The 14,395-nt window shown below is 44.8% G+C and overlaps 1 protein-coding gene across 8 annotated transcripts in view; it reads right to left on the bottom strand.

Annotated features, from left to right (window-relative positions):
- The window catches only part of LOC137378036 (engulfment and cell motility protein 2), a 168,772-nt gene that overhangs the window by 53,875 nt on the left and 100,502 nt on the right, over positions 1-14,395 (bottom strand). For all 8 annotated transcript variants that reach the window (XR_010976543.1, XM_068048077.1, XM_068048083.1 and 5 more), the window contains 5 exons: positions 12,341-12,391; positions 11,524-11,646; positions 10,552-10,680; positions 4,597-4,701; positions 3,285-3,393 (listed from right to left, as the gene is read on the bottom strand). Coding sequence is in view for 7 of the 8 variants with exons in the window: in XM_068048077.1 (XP_067904178.1) it covers positions 3,285-3,393; positions 4,597-4,701; positions 10,552-10,680; positions 11,524-11,646; positions 12,341-12,391 (517 nt within the window). In the remaining variant the exon portion in view is untranslated. The remainder of the gene's footprint in view (positions 1-3,284; positions 3,394-4,596; positions 4,702-10,551; positions 10,681-11,523; positions 11,647-12,340; positions 12,392-14,395) is intronic.

Below are 14,395 nucleotides of genomic sequence, written 5' to 3'. Positions count from 1 at the left end.
GGAAACAATAGCGGTGAACGGTTGTTTTTCTGACTGGAAGAGGTATACAGTAGGGGTCCCCAGGGGTCAGTACTCGGACCACTACTTTTCTTAATATATATGAATGACCTAGATTTGGGTGTACAGGGCACAATTTCAAAATTTGTGTATGACACAAAATTTGGAAGGACTGTGAACTGTGAGTAAGATAGTTTTTTTTTATTCATTCATGGGATGTGGGCAACGCTGGCCAGGCCAGCATTTATTGCCCATCCCTAATTGCCCTCGAGAAGGTGGTGGTGAGCTACCTCTTGAACCGCTGCAGTCCATTTGGGGTAGGTATACCCACAATACTGTTAGGAAGGGAGTTCCAGGACTTTGACCCAGCGACAGTGAAGGAACGGCGATACAGCTCCAAGTCAGGATGGTGTGTGACTTGGATGGGAACTTGCAGGTGGTGGTGTTCCCATGTATTTGCTGCCCTTGTCCTTCTAGTTGGTAGAGGTCGCGGGTTTGGAAGGTGCTGTCTAAGGAGCCTTGGTGCATTGCTGCAGTGCATCTTGTAGATGGTAACACACTGCTGCCGCTGTGCGTCGGTGGTGGAGGGAGTGAATGTTTGTAGATGGGGTGCCAATCAAGCGGGCTGCTTTGTCCTGGATGGTGTCGAGCTTCTTGAGTGTTGTTGGAGCTGCACTCATCCAGGCAAGTGGAGAGTATTCCATCACACTCCTGACTTGTGCCTTGTAGATGGTGGACAGGTTTTGGGGAGTCAGGAGGGGAGTTACTCGCCTCAGGATTCCTAGCCTCTGTCCTGCTCTTGTAGCCACGGTATTTATACGGCTACTCCAGTTCAGTTTCTGGTCAATGGTAGCCCCTAGGATGTTGATAGTGGGGGATTCAGCGATGGTAATGCCGTTGAATCTCAAGGGGAGATAGTTAGATTCTCTCTTGTTGGAGATGGTCATTGCCTGGCACTTGTGTGGCGCGAATGTTACTTGCCACTTATCAGCCCAAGCCTGGATATTGTCCAAGTCTTGCTGCATTTCTACACGACTGCTTCAGTATCTGAGGAGTCGCGAATGGTGCTGAACATTGTGCAATCATCAGCGAACATCCCCACTTCTGACCTTATGATTGAAGGAAGGTCATTGATGAAGCAGCTGAAGATGGTTGGGCCTAGGACACTACCCTGAGGAACTCCTGCAGTGATGTCCTGGAGCTCAGATGATTGACCTCCAACAACCACAACCAGCTTCCTTTGCGCTAGGTATGACTCCAGCCAGTGGAGGGTTCTTCCCCTGATTCCCATTGACCTCAGTTTTGCTAGGACTCCTTGATGCCATACTCGGTCAAATACTGCCTTGATGTCAAGGGCAGTCACTCTCACCTCACCTCTTGAGTTCAGCTCTTTTGTCCATATTTGAACCAAGGCTGTAATGAGGTCAGGTGCTGAGTGACCCTGTCGGAATCCAAACTGGATATCACTGAGCAGGTTATTGCTAAGCAAGTGCTGCTTGATGGCACTGTTGATGACACCTTCCATCATAGTGATAGACTTCAAGAGGACATAGACAGGCTGTTGGTTTGAGTGTACATGTGGCAGATGAAATTTAATGCAGAGAAGTGTGAAGTGATACATTTTGGTAGGAAGAATGAGCAGAGGCAATATATAAAATAAAGGATACAATTCTAAAGGGAGTGCAGGAGGAGAGGAAACTGGGGGTATAGGTGCAGAAATTGTTGAATTTGGCAGGCCAGGTTGAGAAAGTGGTTAATAAGGCATACGAGATCCTGGGCTTTATAAATAAATAGAGGGAGATAGTGAACCTTTATAAAACACTGATCCAGCCTCAACTGGAGTATTGTGTCCAATTCTGGGCATTAGAGAGGGTGCAGAAAAGACTGACGAGAATGAAGTCCCTCAACCCTGGAACCAGTTATGTGGATAGATTGGATTTGATCTCCTTAGAGAAAATTAAGAGGAGATTTGATAAAGGCGCTCAAAATCATGGAGGGGTGTGGACAGAGCAGATAGGGAGAAACTGTTCCCATTGGTGGAAGGGTCAAGAACTAGAGGACACCGATTTAAGGCGAATGGCAAAAGAACCAAAGGTGATACTAGGAAAAACTTTTTTAATGTGGTGTGCAGTTAAGATCTGGAATGCACTACCTGAGTGTGTAGGGGAGGCAATTTCAACTGTAGATTTCAAATGGGAATTAGATAATTATCTGAAGAGAAAAAAAATTGCAGGGCTAAGGGGAAAAGGCGGGGGAGTGGGACCCGCTGAGTTGCTCTTGCAGAGAACTGGTACAGACACGACGGGCCGAATGGCCTCCTCCTGTGCTATTACCATTCTATGACTCCTAGGGCACACCATCACCAACTCTTCTCCAGTCAGAGATTCATCTTCACCAACCTACTTTCCATCCATGCTACTGGATTTCCTTACATTCTACATTTTTATTAAACAAGCCTCTTGAGTTATTTTATGAAAATCCATCTACACTACATCTATTGCAATGTGGTTGTTGTAGAAAGTGATAAAATATCATATTGGCACAGCAGGGGTGATCAGAGATTGCAATTACAGAGGATGTTACGATGATAAAGTAGTATCACTGATAGATATTAACTTGCAGATCTACCCCGGGTCTAGGTTTTCAATTTTTTGTGATAACGTTTCTTTATAAGTTCCAACTTGTCTAAAAGTTTGCAGCTTATAAATCGAGTCTCACTTTAAATTCCGCTCAGCCATCGCCCTCTTCTGGCTAATCTACACCAGTCCCTCATCTCCCAATATCTCAAATCTAAAATGGTCCTCCCATGGCCTCATGCCATTTCATCTCTACAGTCTCCCTGAAATACTCATTTCCTACTATGCATTCCCACCATTAGCAGCTGCAGCTAACTCCAATTCCTTCCATCACTCCCTCTGTCTCTCCTCCTTTAAATCTTCCTCAAAGCTTTCAGACAAAAAACCCCACTTTCCTGGCTCATTGGCCATTTTCCACATGCTTATTAAAAAAAAAAAATCAATCGCAGGCTGTGGGTGTCGCTGGCTAGGCCAGCATTTACTGCCCATCCCTAATTGCCCTTGTGAAGGTGGTGGTGGGCCTTCTTCTTGAGCCGCTGCAGTGTGAATGGTGAATGGTTAGGTAGGGAGTTTCAGATTGTGACCCAGCAAAGTGCCTTGGGATTTTCTTTTAATATTAAAGGCATTACATAAATGCAGGTCATTTGTTGAGACTGACTGCAGTATAGACCAGGACTTGAAAGTTTGTCGATCCCAAGTATCGAGACTTACGTAGCTCTCCGACTTGCAGGATCTCGCACAACATCTTGGTGAGCTCGATGCTGCTGCGTCCAAATGGACATTCATGTTTATCCTCTCGACTGCTGTTCTCCAGGACAATCTGCAAGCAGATATAACGCACCAATAGCAGAACTGCTAACAGTACAAGGATACTGCACAATCCAAGCCTTCTAGAACCAATGCTGCACTGTTAAGTTAAGCAGGTGACTTTGGAACTACCTCTCCAAAAGCTCTCCACCACTGACAGTTTTCTTCACCTCATCTCTGGATGTGTTGTAGACTAATTGATAGAGATTGATTGCTATGATCAGTCAACAACTCCATTATCATTGTTTCAGACTACCAGGATGGTAGAGGGCGAAGTAGATGGACCTTGTTCCTAAGCTTTACCCATGGCAGGCTATTAGTGCTAGGTAATATCCTTTAGACTAGTTTTCTTTAGCATGCCATTTAAAATAATTTAATTTTAACAGAACTTTTCAGAGCTTTTATTTTTTTTAAATAAAAGCAAATTTTGTACAGAAGAAACAGCATTTGTACAGCACCCTTCACAAACAAAACACAAGTCCAGTCACTGTTTTATAGGCAAACAAACCACCAACTTTTGCACAGCATGATCCCACAAACAGCAATAACAAAATGATCAGATGATCTGTTTGTGAGGTCATTGGTTGCCTGATGGGTAAATGTTGGCCAGGACATTGGGAGAACTCCCCGTTCTTCTTCCAATAGTGCCATGAAATCTTTTATGTCCACCTGAAAGGGCAGACAGGGCCTTGGTTTAATATCTCACCTCCAAAAGTGCAGAAATCCCTTAGCAATGCACTGAGGTTTCAGCCTTAATTCTGTGCTCAAGTACCTGGAGTGGGGCCATGACCCCCTGACTCAGATGCGATAGCACTACCAACTGAGCGAAGGATGACATCAGATGAAAGTGAAATGGATGAAATAACCCGACAAGAATGAGAGGTTGCCCCACAGAGCAGAAAGGTTCCCCCCCACCCACGTCTATGCTGATTTCAGCTGGGCTAGCAGATGGCCTTCTATAGTTCTCCTCTGAGCATCTGGGCTGAGGAATGCAAGAAAAAGAACACCAGCTAAGGCTCCTGCTATTCAGTGACGCTGCTGGAAAGCGCACGTGTGGATGTTGGACTTGGCCTCCCACAGTCAATTGGCACACGTGAGGACCAGATACTGGGCGAGGTTCCATTGGGCCACTAGTGGTGGAACCGCACCCAGCAAGTATCAGCAAACACCCAAGACGAGGCATGAAACCTGGAAAGTAGAGTATGCATTTTCTCACCCTGATGTAGGTGTCCTGGTGAACCTTGGCCAGGTACAGCATGTTGTCCAGTGCTAGCATTCCTGGAGGAGTCTGGGTAAAATCCATAGCAGGGTTGACGTGATTCTGTGGGGAGAAGGCATAAGGAATGAAGGAGTGTTATTTACCTTTTTTTATTCTTTCATGGGATGCGGGCGTCGCTGGCTAGGCCAGCATTTATTGCCCATCCCTAATTGCCCTTGACAACTGAGTGGCTTGCTATGCCATTTCAGAGGGCATTTAAGAGTCAACCACATTGCTGTGGGTCTGGAGTCACATGTCGGTCAGACCAGGTAAGGACGGCAGATTTCCTTCCCTAAAGGACATTAGTGAACCAGATGGGTATTTACAACAATCGACAATGGTTTCACGGTCACCATTAGACGAGCTTTTAATTCCAGATTTATTAATTGAATTCAAATTTCACCATTTGCCATGGTGGGCTGACCCGATGAAATGTGCAATCTCCAATTGCCGCAGAAAATTCAAAAACGGCACATCGAGATGGGAGGGCCAGGGGGCACAATTTCAAGTTATATAATAACAGAACTAAGTTAGATGTAAAGAGCAACATTCTCACTAATTTTGTTCAAGTGTGTGGGCGATTTTTAAGTGTACGGTCCTTTCCAGTCTTTCTTCGTGGCCATGGCCGCGTGGTAATTTAAAGTGCCCAACTTGTTTGTGACCTGCATGGGGACTTTCGGGTTGCTGTGCGGCTGCAGAGCTAAGAGGGAACACTGGTCAGGAGGTGGCTCTTTTCCAGGAGAATAGTGGACCCTTGGAACAGGCTGCCGATTCACTGAATTCCTTCAAGTGAGAGAGTTGGAGTGTTTGACTGGGGTGGAGATCATCTTGTACAAGAGGTGGGTATTGCATAACATAAATCAGGGACAGAGCGATCTCCTGGACTAGTCACCATTGTCTAAACGGCATCACAGGGGATTTTTCCTGATATTTTTTCCCTGATTGGCCTGGGTTTTTAAAATCAGTTATCCACCTCTCCCAGGACATCAGATGGATTTTGGATGGGATGGGGCATGTATATATTGTGATGCATACAGCATTGCAGCTCCATGGGACAAGTTGGATGGATAAGTGAGTCTGTCACAGTCTGTATGTACAGTTAAACACATATTGGTGTTAAAATTAAGTTAGAATATGTGCTCAAAAGTTATAGTACTAGGCTGCAAGCTCTAGAATTTCCTCCCTACACCTCTCCGCTTCTCCAACTCGCTTTTTTCCTTCAAAGCGCTCCTTAAAACCTACCTCTTTGACGAAGCTTTTGGTCACCTGATCCAATATCTCCTTTTGTGGCTTGGTGTCATATTTTGTTTTATAATGCTCCTGTGAAGTGCCTTAGGGCGCTTTATAATGTTAAAAGCGCTAAGTTGTTGTTACTTTTGGTATAAACAGGGAGCGACTAAAAGCAAGCAGTCTATCTGCTACGTGTAAACTGCAGCTCGTAAGAGTAGGTGTACCTAATCCAGGATTCTTATAGGTGTGAAGCGTTGGATTATACAATGATTTCCTCAATCCCTAGGAAGTTGTTACGACCAGGTGAGAAAGGTGTCCAGGGGTCTTTCTCAGCCTTCATCTGGTCTTATTATAATAGAGTTTAAACACACCATGTTTTGAGCTCCCCCTTTGGTGAATCCTTGTTCACTACTTTCCAATTATAAGGCAAAAAGAGATGAGCATAAACAGGCTTTCTTAGGTTTAACGAAGAAAAGTGAAATTTATTAAATTTAAACTTAAACTCTAATTCGGTTAACGCTTATGAATACACGCCGCGCCCCACACTAGCATGCATACACAATTCTTTTGGGCCTCCTCATCTCGAGAGACAATGGATACGCGCCTGGAGGTGGTCAGTGGTTTGTGGAGCAGCGCCTGGAGTGGTTATAAAGGCCAATTCTAGAGTGACAGGCTCTTTCACAGGTGCTGCAGAGAAATGTGTTTGTCGGGGCTGTTGCACAGTTGGCTCTCCCCTTGCGCCTCTGTCTTTTTTCCTGCCAACTACTAAGTCTCTTCGACTCGCCACATTTTAGCCCTGTCTTTATGGCTGCCCGCCAGCTCTGGCGAACGCTGGCAACTGACTCCCACGACTTGTGATCAATGTCACAGGATTTCATGTCGCGTTTGCAGACGTCTTTACATACATACGTCTTTGCATACACAATACGCACAAATAGAGACAGAAAAGAGAAGAAAAATAGTGGAGAGGTTTGAGGCGATCTCTGAAGAGGGCTTTTTTTTTTTTTAAAACTGTGCATCGAGCTCGCTGTAGAGTCCTTGATTGTAGGTAGTCTTGCTTTTCGTTGGGGCCCAGTATTCTTCTTAAACCTTGTTCACTGTAGATGACTTTTCTCTCTTGGGGTTCATATGTCTTCAATGGTTTCCGAAGCTGGTGAGAGCAGGATGAGAGCAGACAGGAGAGAGGTCTTTTCCAGTCCACGAGCAAACAGCGTTCGGAGTTTTAAAACACTCTGTGGCAAGCTTAAATTCAATAAAACTCTTAACAGCCAGTTAGTTATGTGACTAAACTGGTCTGACCACATCGGTTTGTGTATTCGGCCAATTTAGCAGTTAACCTGGAATGCTAGCCTCTCCACCTTCAACGTCTGGTAATTAAAAGTCCATTGTGGATTAAATTGGAGCAGGGAGTGGCCCTTTGTCCTTTCCAAGTACTGTCTGTTACTATGCAAATGTCCTTCCAGTCAAGGATCTGGGTTTTTATTAAAAAACAAGTTCTTTCTTTACTCCAGTAATAGTTAAAAATCAATCTTCATGTGGCGACATTAATGTGTCTCATTCTTGACAGGTGGGGGCCTACATGACAAAGTGAACCTGCAAGTCCTGGTGTAGCTTCGAGCCAGACAAGCCAGAAAGGATCCCAGGTACCAGCAGTGTTGCAGTGGGTCAGCTGGGATGTTACAATCATATCGCGGTCTCCAAGGATTATGGGTGGGGGAGATGGTTTCTGCTCCTGATTATCATCTAGTAACCATCACTCCTGTAACCCTTCCCCGAATGCTGGAAAGCACTTGTATATGGGCACGTTTAGCAAGGACTGGGTCAGCCTCGATTATGCTGCTCCCATGATAGAACTACCTGTCAGTACTCACTGTTTAGGGTTCCACAAGGGCAAAGAGCTGTCCAAACCAGTAAATCCTAGACCAACCATGGGACTGTGACTTCAGGAGAGAAGAACATTGGAGGACGATGAAAAAGGAAATGTACGAATCAGTTCCTGCCAGTACAGCCTGGTACCAGAAATGGTTTTATCCCTGTGTAAGTGACCTACACATTTCTCCCACAGAAACGGCTGCTTAAAATGTAAATTTTAGCAGAGGGAATGATAGAGAGCCAGCAAAACAGGAAGACTATTACATATGATACTAGGATAAGATACAGCAGGAAGGAGGACATTCAGCGGAGTCGCACGTTGGCATGTTTCTGATTTAGTGGAACATGAAGCCTACCACAAAGGGATGCGGATTACCCTGGCACCATGGATTTGCAATGCACAATCTGTCAATATTATTCCCACTAAGAGCTTCTGCAACCTTGATCCTTCCCATTTGTAACTGAGGGCTGCAAGGGCTCATTGCCGTGATGACTCAAGGACTGTGTGCACGTGATTGTATGTGTACGTGGTGTCTGTGTGGGTCTCTGTCCGTGTGCACGTGCAGGAGTGTAATGGAGGCCAATTCTTTATTTGTTGAAGTTGCTTGTGGAGGAATTTCCTTTTATTCATGGGTTATCTTTAAGGAGGAGATGTTTCAGGTACAGGCTGGATACATTCCAACAAGAGTGAAAAGTAAGGGAACCAAAGCCAGAGTTCCTTGGATGACAAGGGAGATAGAGAATATGATGAAACAAGGAGAGAGGACGTATGGTGAATTCTTTAAGCGAGAACCAGGCAAAATAAATAAGTTAGGAGGGGAAGAGAAGAGGAAAATACAACTGGCAAAGAGATAATATGAGAATAGAATGGAGTTCACATAAAAGGGAAACCCAAAATCTTCTACCAGTATGTAAATAGTAAGCGGTAGGGTGGGGCCTATTAGGAACAAAGAGGGTAATATATGCTTAGAGACACAGGGCAAGGCTAGAATACTTAATGAGTACTTTGTATTGATGTTTACTAAGGAAGAGGATGCCGACAAAGTATCAGAAGTGGAGATGGTAGAGATAATGGATGAGGTGAAAATTGATAAGCAGAAAAGGGCGGCTATGCTTGGAGTGGATATGTCGCCTGGTCCGGATGGTTTGCATCCCAGGTTACTAAAGGAAGTGGGGATGGAGATAGTGGAAGAGCTTGACATAATCTTCCAATCTTCCCTAGATACGGGGAAGATGCCAGAGGATTGGAGAGTGGCAAATGTAACACACTTATTCAAGAAAGAGTGTAAGGATATTCCTAGCGACTATAGGCTGATCAGTTTAACATCAGTGGGTAAGGTTTTAGAAACAATAATCAGGGGGGAGAAAAATCAACAGGCATTTGGAGAGGTTTGAGCTAATTAGGGAGAACCAGAACGGATTTGTCAAAAGCAAATCGTGCTTGACTAATCTAATTTTCTTTTGTGAAGTAACAGAGAATGTTGATGAAGGGAAAGCAATGGATATTGTCTATATGGATTTTAAGAAAGCCTTTTACAAAGTACTACATAAAAGACTGGTTAACAAAACGGAGGCTCATGGAATAGGAGGGTTAGTGTCAGCTTGGATAAAAAAATTGGCTTAAGGACGGAAAAGTGAGTCACAGTAAACGGCTGTTTTTCAGACTGGAGGATGGTAGACAGTGGTGTTCCCCAAGGGTTAGTTCTAGGACCACAGCTGATAAATACATACATTAAATGTCTTGGATATTGGAATAGAGAGGAAAATTTCAAAATTTGCCAATGATACCAAACTTAGAGGTCTGACAGACAGTGAGGATGATATTAATCGACTGCAACAGGACATAGGCTAGCAGAATGGGCAGAAAAGTGGCAGATGGAATCTGATAGAGATATGAAGTGATGCATTTTGGCAAAAGGGATAGTGAGAGGCGATATAGACTAAATGGTACAATTCTAAAGAGTATACAGGACAAAGAGACTTAGGGGTTCATGTACATAGATTCTTGAATGCAGCAGGACATAGTGAGAGAGTGGCTAGCAAAGCATATTGGATCTTGGGCTTCATAAATAGAGGTATTGAGTACAAAAGCAGAGAAATTATGCTGAACCTTTATAAAGTTCTGGTTAGGGCATTTTGCAACCAGTTCTGATCACCACATTTTAGGAAGGATGCGAGGATCCTTGGGTGCAGAGGAGATTTAAAAGAATGGTTCCAGGGATGAGGGATTTTAGCTACAAGATTAGGTTGGAGAAGCTGGAGTTGTTCTCTTTTGAGCAAAGGAGATTGAGGAGAGAGTTGACAGATGTGTATAAGATTCTGACAGGTTTGGACAGGGTAGACAAAGAAAAGCTGCTCCCATTGGCTGATGGTACAAGGAATTGGGGGCTCAGATGGAAGGTTTTGGGCAGGAGTTATGGGGGGAATGTGAGGTAAAACCTATTTTTACACAGTGAGTGGTAATGACCTGGAACTTGCCGCCTATGAGGGCGTTGGAAGCAGAGACGATGAATGATTTCTAAAGGAAATTGGATGGGCACTTGACGGAAATAAACTTACAGGACTATGGGGATATAGCCAGGGAATGGGACTGATTGTTTTGTTCTGGAGAGAGTTGGCATGGACTCGGTGGGCCGAATGGCCTCCTTCTGTACCATTATGACTCACTCATTCTCATGTTTCAGTGACAAGTGAATATAGGAGCTCATGAGATGACCTCCGTTCCTAGTTGCAAATCTGAAGTTCTCCGTATGGACTGTCCTTGTGAGGAACACACTGCTGTAGATCAGAAAGTAGAGATACTGGACCTACCATGAACCCCAGCATTTTATAATCTCTCGTGTACATGGCTTTTCGCTTCTCCAGACTGCTGCTACTGTTTGGGTCAGATTCAGCATCAAAGGCAACTCTTCGCAGTTCAAATATGATATCCCTTTGTGCCTGGGACAAACAGAAAGAAAGAATTAAGTGTGATACATATGATTCCCCAACCTGGGTAAGCCATTCACACACCTGCAGCACAGACATAATGAATAACTGCCTCTCTGGAAAGTGCCAAGGATGGTGCACTGCAGAATCATTTATCCCTCCTCCTCACCAAGGTCAACAGATCTTGAAGCAAGTCATAAGTATGTGCACATGAATGATTGCCTCCACTGGTTTCCAGGGTAACACAATGTCACACTCTATGTCCAATATATGTGCTATTAAGAAACCAAGGTGAAGATGAGGCTTTTTACAGCCAGGTACCAGTGAGGCTGGAAAGGGTAAACAAGAAGCTAAGATGGATTAGGAACTGGTGACTAAATTCGACTTTTAAAAGCCTGAAGACTGTAGGACGAAAAGACTGATTGAGTTATGAGTGCCACAGTTTTTAAAGTCCTTCCAAGGAGTGAGCTGAGGGTAGGAGACAGTGCAATGACATTGCATTCCGACACAACCTTCCCCCTCAACCAGATTGTGGGATGCCTTAGTGTAGCCATACCTTTCTGTTAGTCACATGACACAATCAGATAAACAAAGTGTGCAATAAGAAAAGACCATTTAGCTCATCTAACCCACTTGGTCAGCCTGGCTCATTAGTGTCACTTGTTTCTGAATCAGAAAGTTATGGGTTCAAGCCTCACTCCAGGATTTGAGCACATAATCTAGGCTTATACTCTAGTGCAGTAATGAGAGAGGGCTACACTGTCAAAGGTGCTGCCCATCAGAGACATTAAATTGAAAAAGGAAATGAGAGGGAGCGAGGCTAATAATAAAACAATACTGAAATCAATCACTGACCTGATCGTGAGGGTCCATTTTGGTCATCATTCGCTCCTCCAGAAGATTAAAGGTCAGAACCTGAAGGACGTATAGCTGATGGGCCATTTCTGTTTTGATTGGACGGTTTCCTCGAATAATGTGCTGCAGAAAGGAGACAATGAGGATCTTTAATGTACAAATCCATTCGGAATAGAATGTGTAAGTGCTCAGAAGCCTGGCACTGCGATAGTACTAGGCAGAGCTGCTGTACTCTGGTGAAGACAGTTCTACTCCCATAAGGAACCAGAGCAGAGCTGGTCATTTACTCCAGCAGCCAAGTTTTCTAACCCGTATTCATTCTTGGGATGGCGCTGGCAAGGTGGACATTTATTGCCTTTCCCTAGTTGCCCAAGGTTTGATACAACTGAGTGGCGTGCTGGGCCACTCAGAGGGCAGTTAAGAGTCAACCACATTGGTGTGGGACTGCAGTCACATATATGCCAACTGAGTAAAGACAGCAGATTTCCTTCTCTAAAGGACATTTGTGAATCACTTTAGTCAACCAGCTTCATGGCTACTTTTACGGAGACCAGCTTTTTATTTAAAAATTTGAATGGTGAGATTTGAACCCCCATTCTCTGGATTAGGAGTCAGTTATATAATCGCAGCACTACTGTACCCCTCCAAAAGGAGCAGCTGCACATTACATCATATGAATGAAAGTTGCTTGTTTTCCCTCAGACATGGTCATGCTTGAGGCGCCATTTTTCTCTTGCAAGTGAAACTGTTCTTTACTCAAAGCAAAGGTTGCTGAATATAAAATGTCTCGGAATTTCCGGCCTTTTTCTGTACTTACGTTTAATATTATGGACCGTAGCTGCTTCTGTGCCAGGACATTGGACATCTCCTGTGGGGACACAGCAGGATTCAGACACAGACTTGGCCAAGGTACCAAACCTCAACATTAACATCACTTACCTTCTCATTCCTCAGAATGGACCAGCACACCACCTACAGGAAACTGCTTGTATTGCATGCAAGAGTCTCCAATCCCACATTCCTTTGCTGTCTTGAAGGCAACTTTAATCTGGAACTAAGAATAAAAGAACAGAAGGAGGCCATTCAGTTGCTCGGGCCTGCTCTGCCATTCAATCAGATCATGGTTGATCTGTATCTTAACTTAATTTACCCGCCTTGGTTCTGTAAATGCTTTATACCCTTGTCGAACTAAAATCTATCAATCTTAGTCTTAAAATTTTCAATTGACTCAGAGACTCAACAGCTTTTCTGGGGGAAGAGAGTTCTAGATTTCCTGACATCATCCCTGAACAGCCCAGTTCTAATTTTAAGGTTATGCCGTACTTGTCCTGGACTCACCACCAGAGGAAATATTTCTCTTTATCTATACAAAGGTAGGTAGGAAAAGAAGTGCTGAGGAGAACACAAAGGGGCATATTTTATGCTCTCCCGAGTCAGGTTTGGAGGCTGGAAGAGCACATAATTGGGTAGCATGGTGATTGGGGGGGTGGGGGGGGGGGGGGGGGTTTCGGATGAACCCCGTCACCTTCCCCCCTCCACCTAAATTACGTCCAGGGCAATTAATGCCCGTAATTAGCCCTGTGGTGGGTGGGCCTGTCACTGCATGGGAAGCATGCCAAGCAAACACATGCAGGTTGCTTGCCAGCTCTGGCTGGTAGGGGAGGAGCGGGTGGGGGTGGTGGGGGGGGGGGGGGGGGGGGGGTGTCCCTCATTAAAAGGCACTTAGTGCCTGAACAAGGTACCCGGCATCGGGAAGTGGGGGGGGGGGGGCCCGCTGAAAGCCAACACCCTACACCCACCTCCCCTGCAACCCCCACCCTTGGAACCCCTCCAGCTGAGACTTACTGCCGACCTGGTTCCAGAGCCTTGGGCGAGTGCTCCACTGGCAGCAAATCCGCAGTGGCACTGCTCAGTGAAAGAGCGGCCGACCTCTGATTGGCCAGCAGCTGTCAGCAGGTGGGACTTCCACCCCCGGGATAAAATCCCGGCCAAAGTACCTGCAAAGGGATATAGATAGGTTAAGTGAGTGGGCAAATATTTGGCAGGAGGTGTATAATGTTGGAAAATGTGAGGTTGTCTACTTTGGTGGGAAGAATACAAAAGCAGAATATTGTTTAAATAGAGACTGCAGAATGCTGTTCTACAGAGGTATCTGGGTGTCCTCGTGCATGAATCACAAAAAGATAGCATGCAGATGCAGCAAATAAGCAGGAAGACAAATGGAATGTTGGCTGTTATTACAAGGGGTTAGGTGTAAAAGTAGGGAAATCTTGCTACAACTGTACAGGACCTAGAGTACTGAGTACAGTTTTGGTTACCTTATTTACGGAGGGATATACTTGCATTGGAGGCAGTTCAGAGAAGGTTCACTCAGATGATTCCTGGTGTGAAAGGGGTTGTCTTACGAGGAAAGGTTGAACAGGTTGGGCCTATACTTAAGATTCTGAGGGGGCTTGTTGGGGTCTATGCTGCGAGGACGTTTCCCCTCGTGGGGGAACCCAGGACTAGGGGGCACAGTTTTGAAATAAAGGGTCTTCCATTTAAGACAGAGATGAGGAAGAATTTCTTCTCTCAGAGGTTCATTAATCTTTGGAATTCTCTTCCCCAGAGAGCAGTAGAGGCTGGGTCATTGAATATATTCAAGGCTGAGCTGGACAGATTTTTGATCTACCAAGGAGTTGAGGTTATGGGGGGGCAGAAAGGGAAGTGGAGTTAAGGCCACAATCAGATTAGCTATGTTCTTATTGAATGGTAGAGCAGGCTCGAGGGGACGAATGGCCTTCTTCTGCTCCTATTTCTTATGTTTTATCTACTGCATCAAAATCCTTCAATAATCTTAAATAGTCGTTTGGTAGTACAAAACTTGAGTATT

The sequence above is a fragment of the Heterodontus francisci genome, chromosome 16 (genome assembly GCF_036365525.1).
Source record: "Heterodontus francisci isolate sHetFra1 chromosome 16, sHetFra1.hap1, whole genome shotgun sequence".
Taxonomy (NCBI): domain Eukaryota; kingdom Metazoa; phylum Chordata; class Chondrichthyes; order Heterodontiformes; family Heterodontidae; genus Heterodontus; species Heterodontus francisci.
This window is presented reverse-complemented; position numbering and strand designations above follow the sequence as displayed.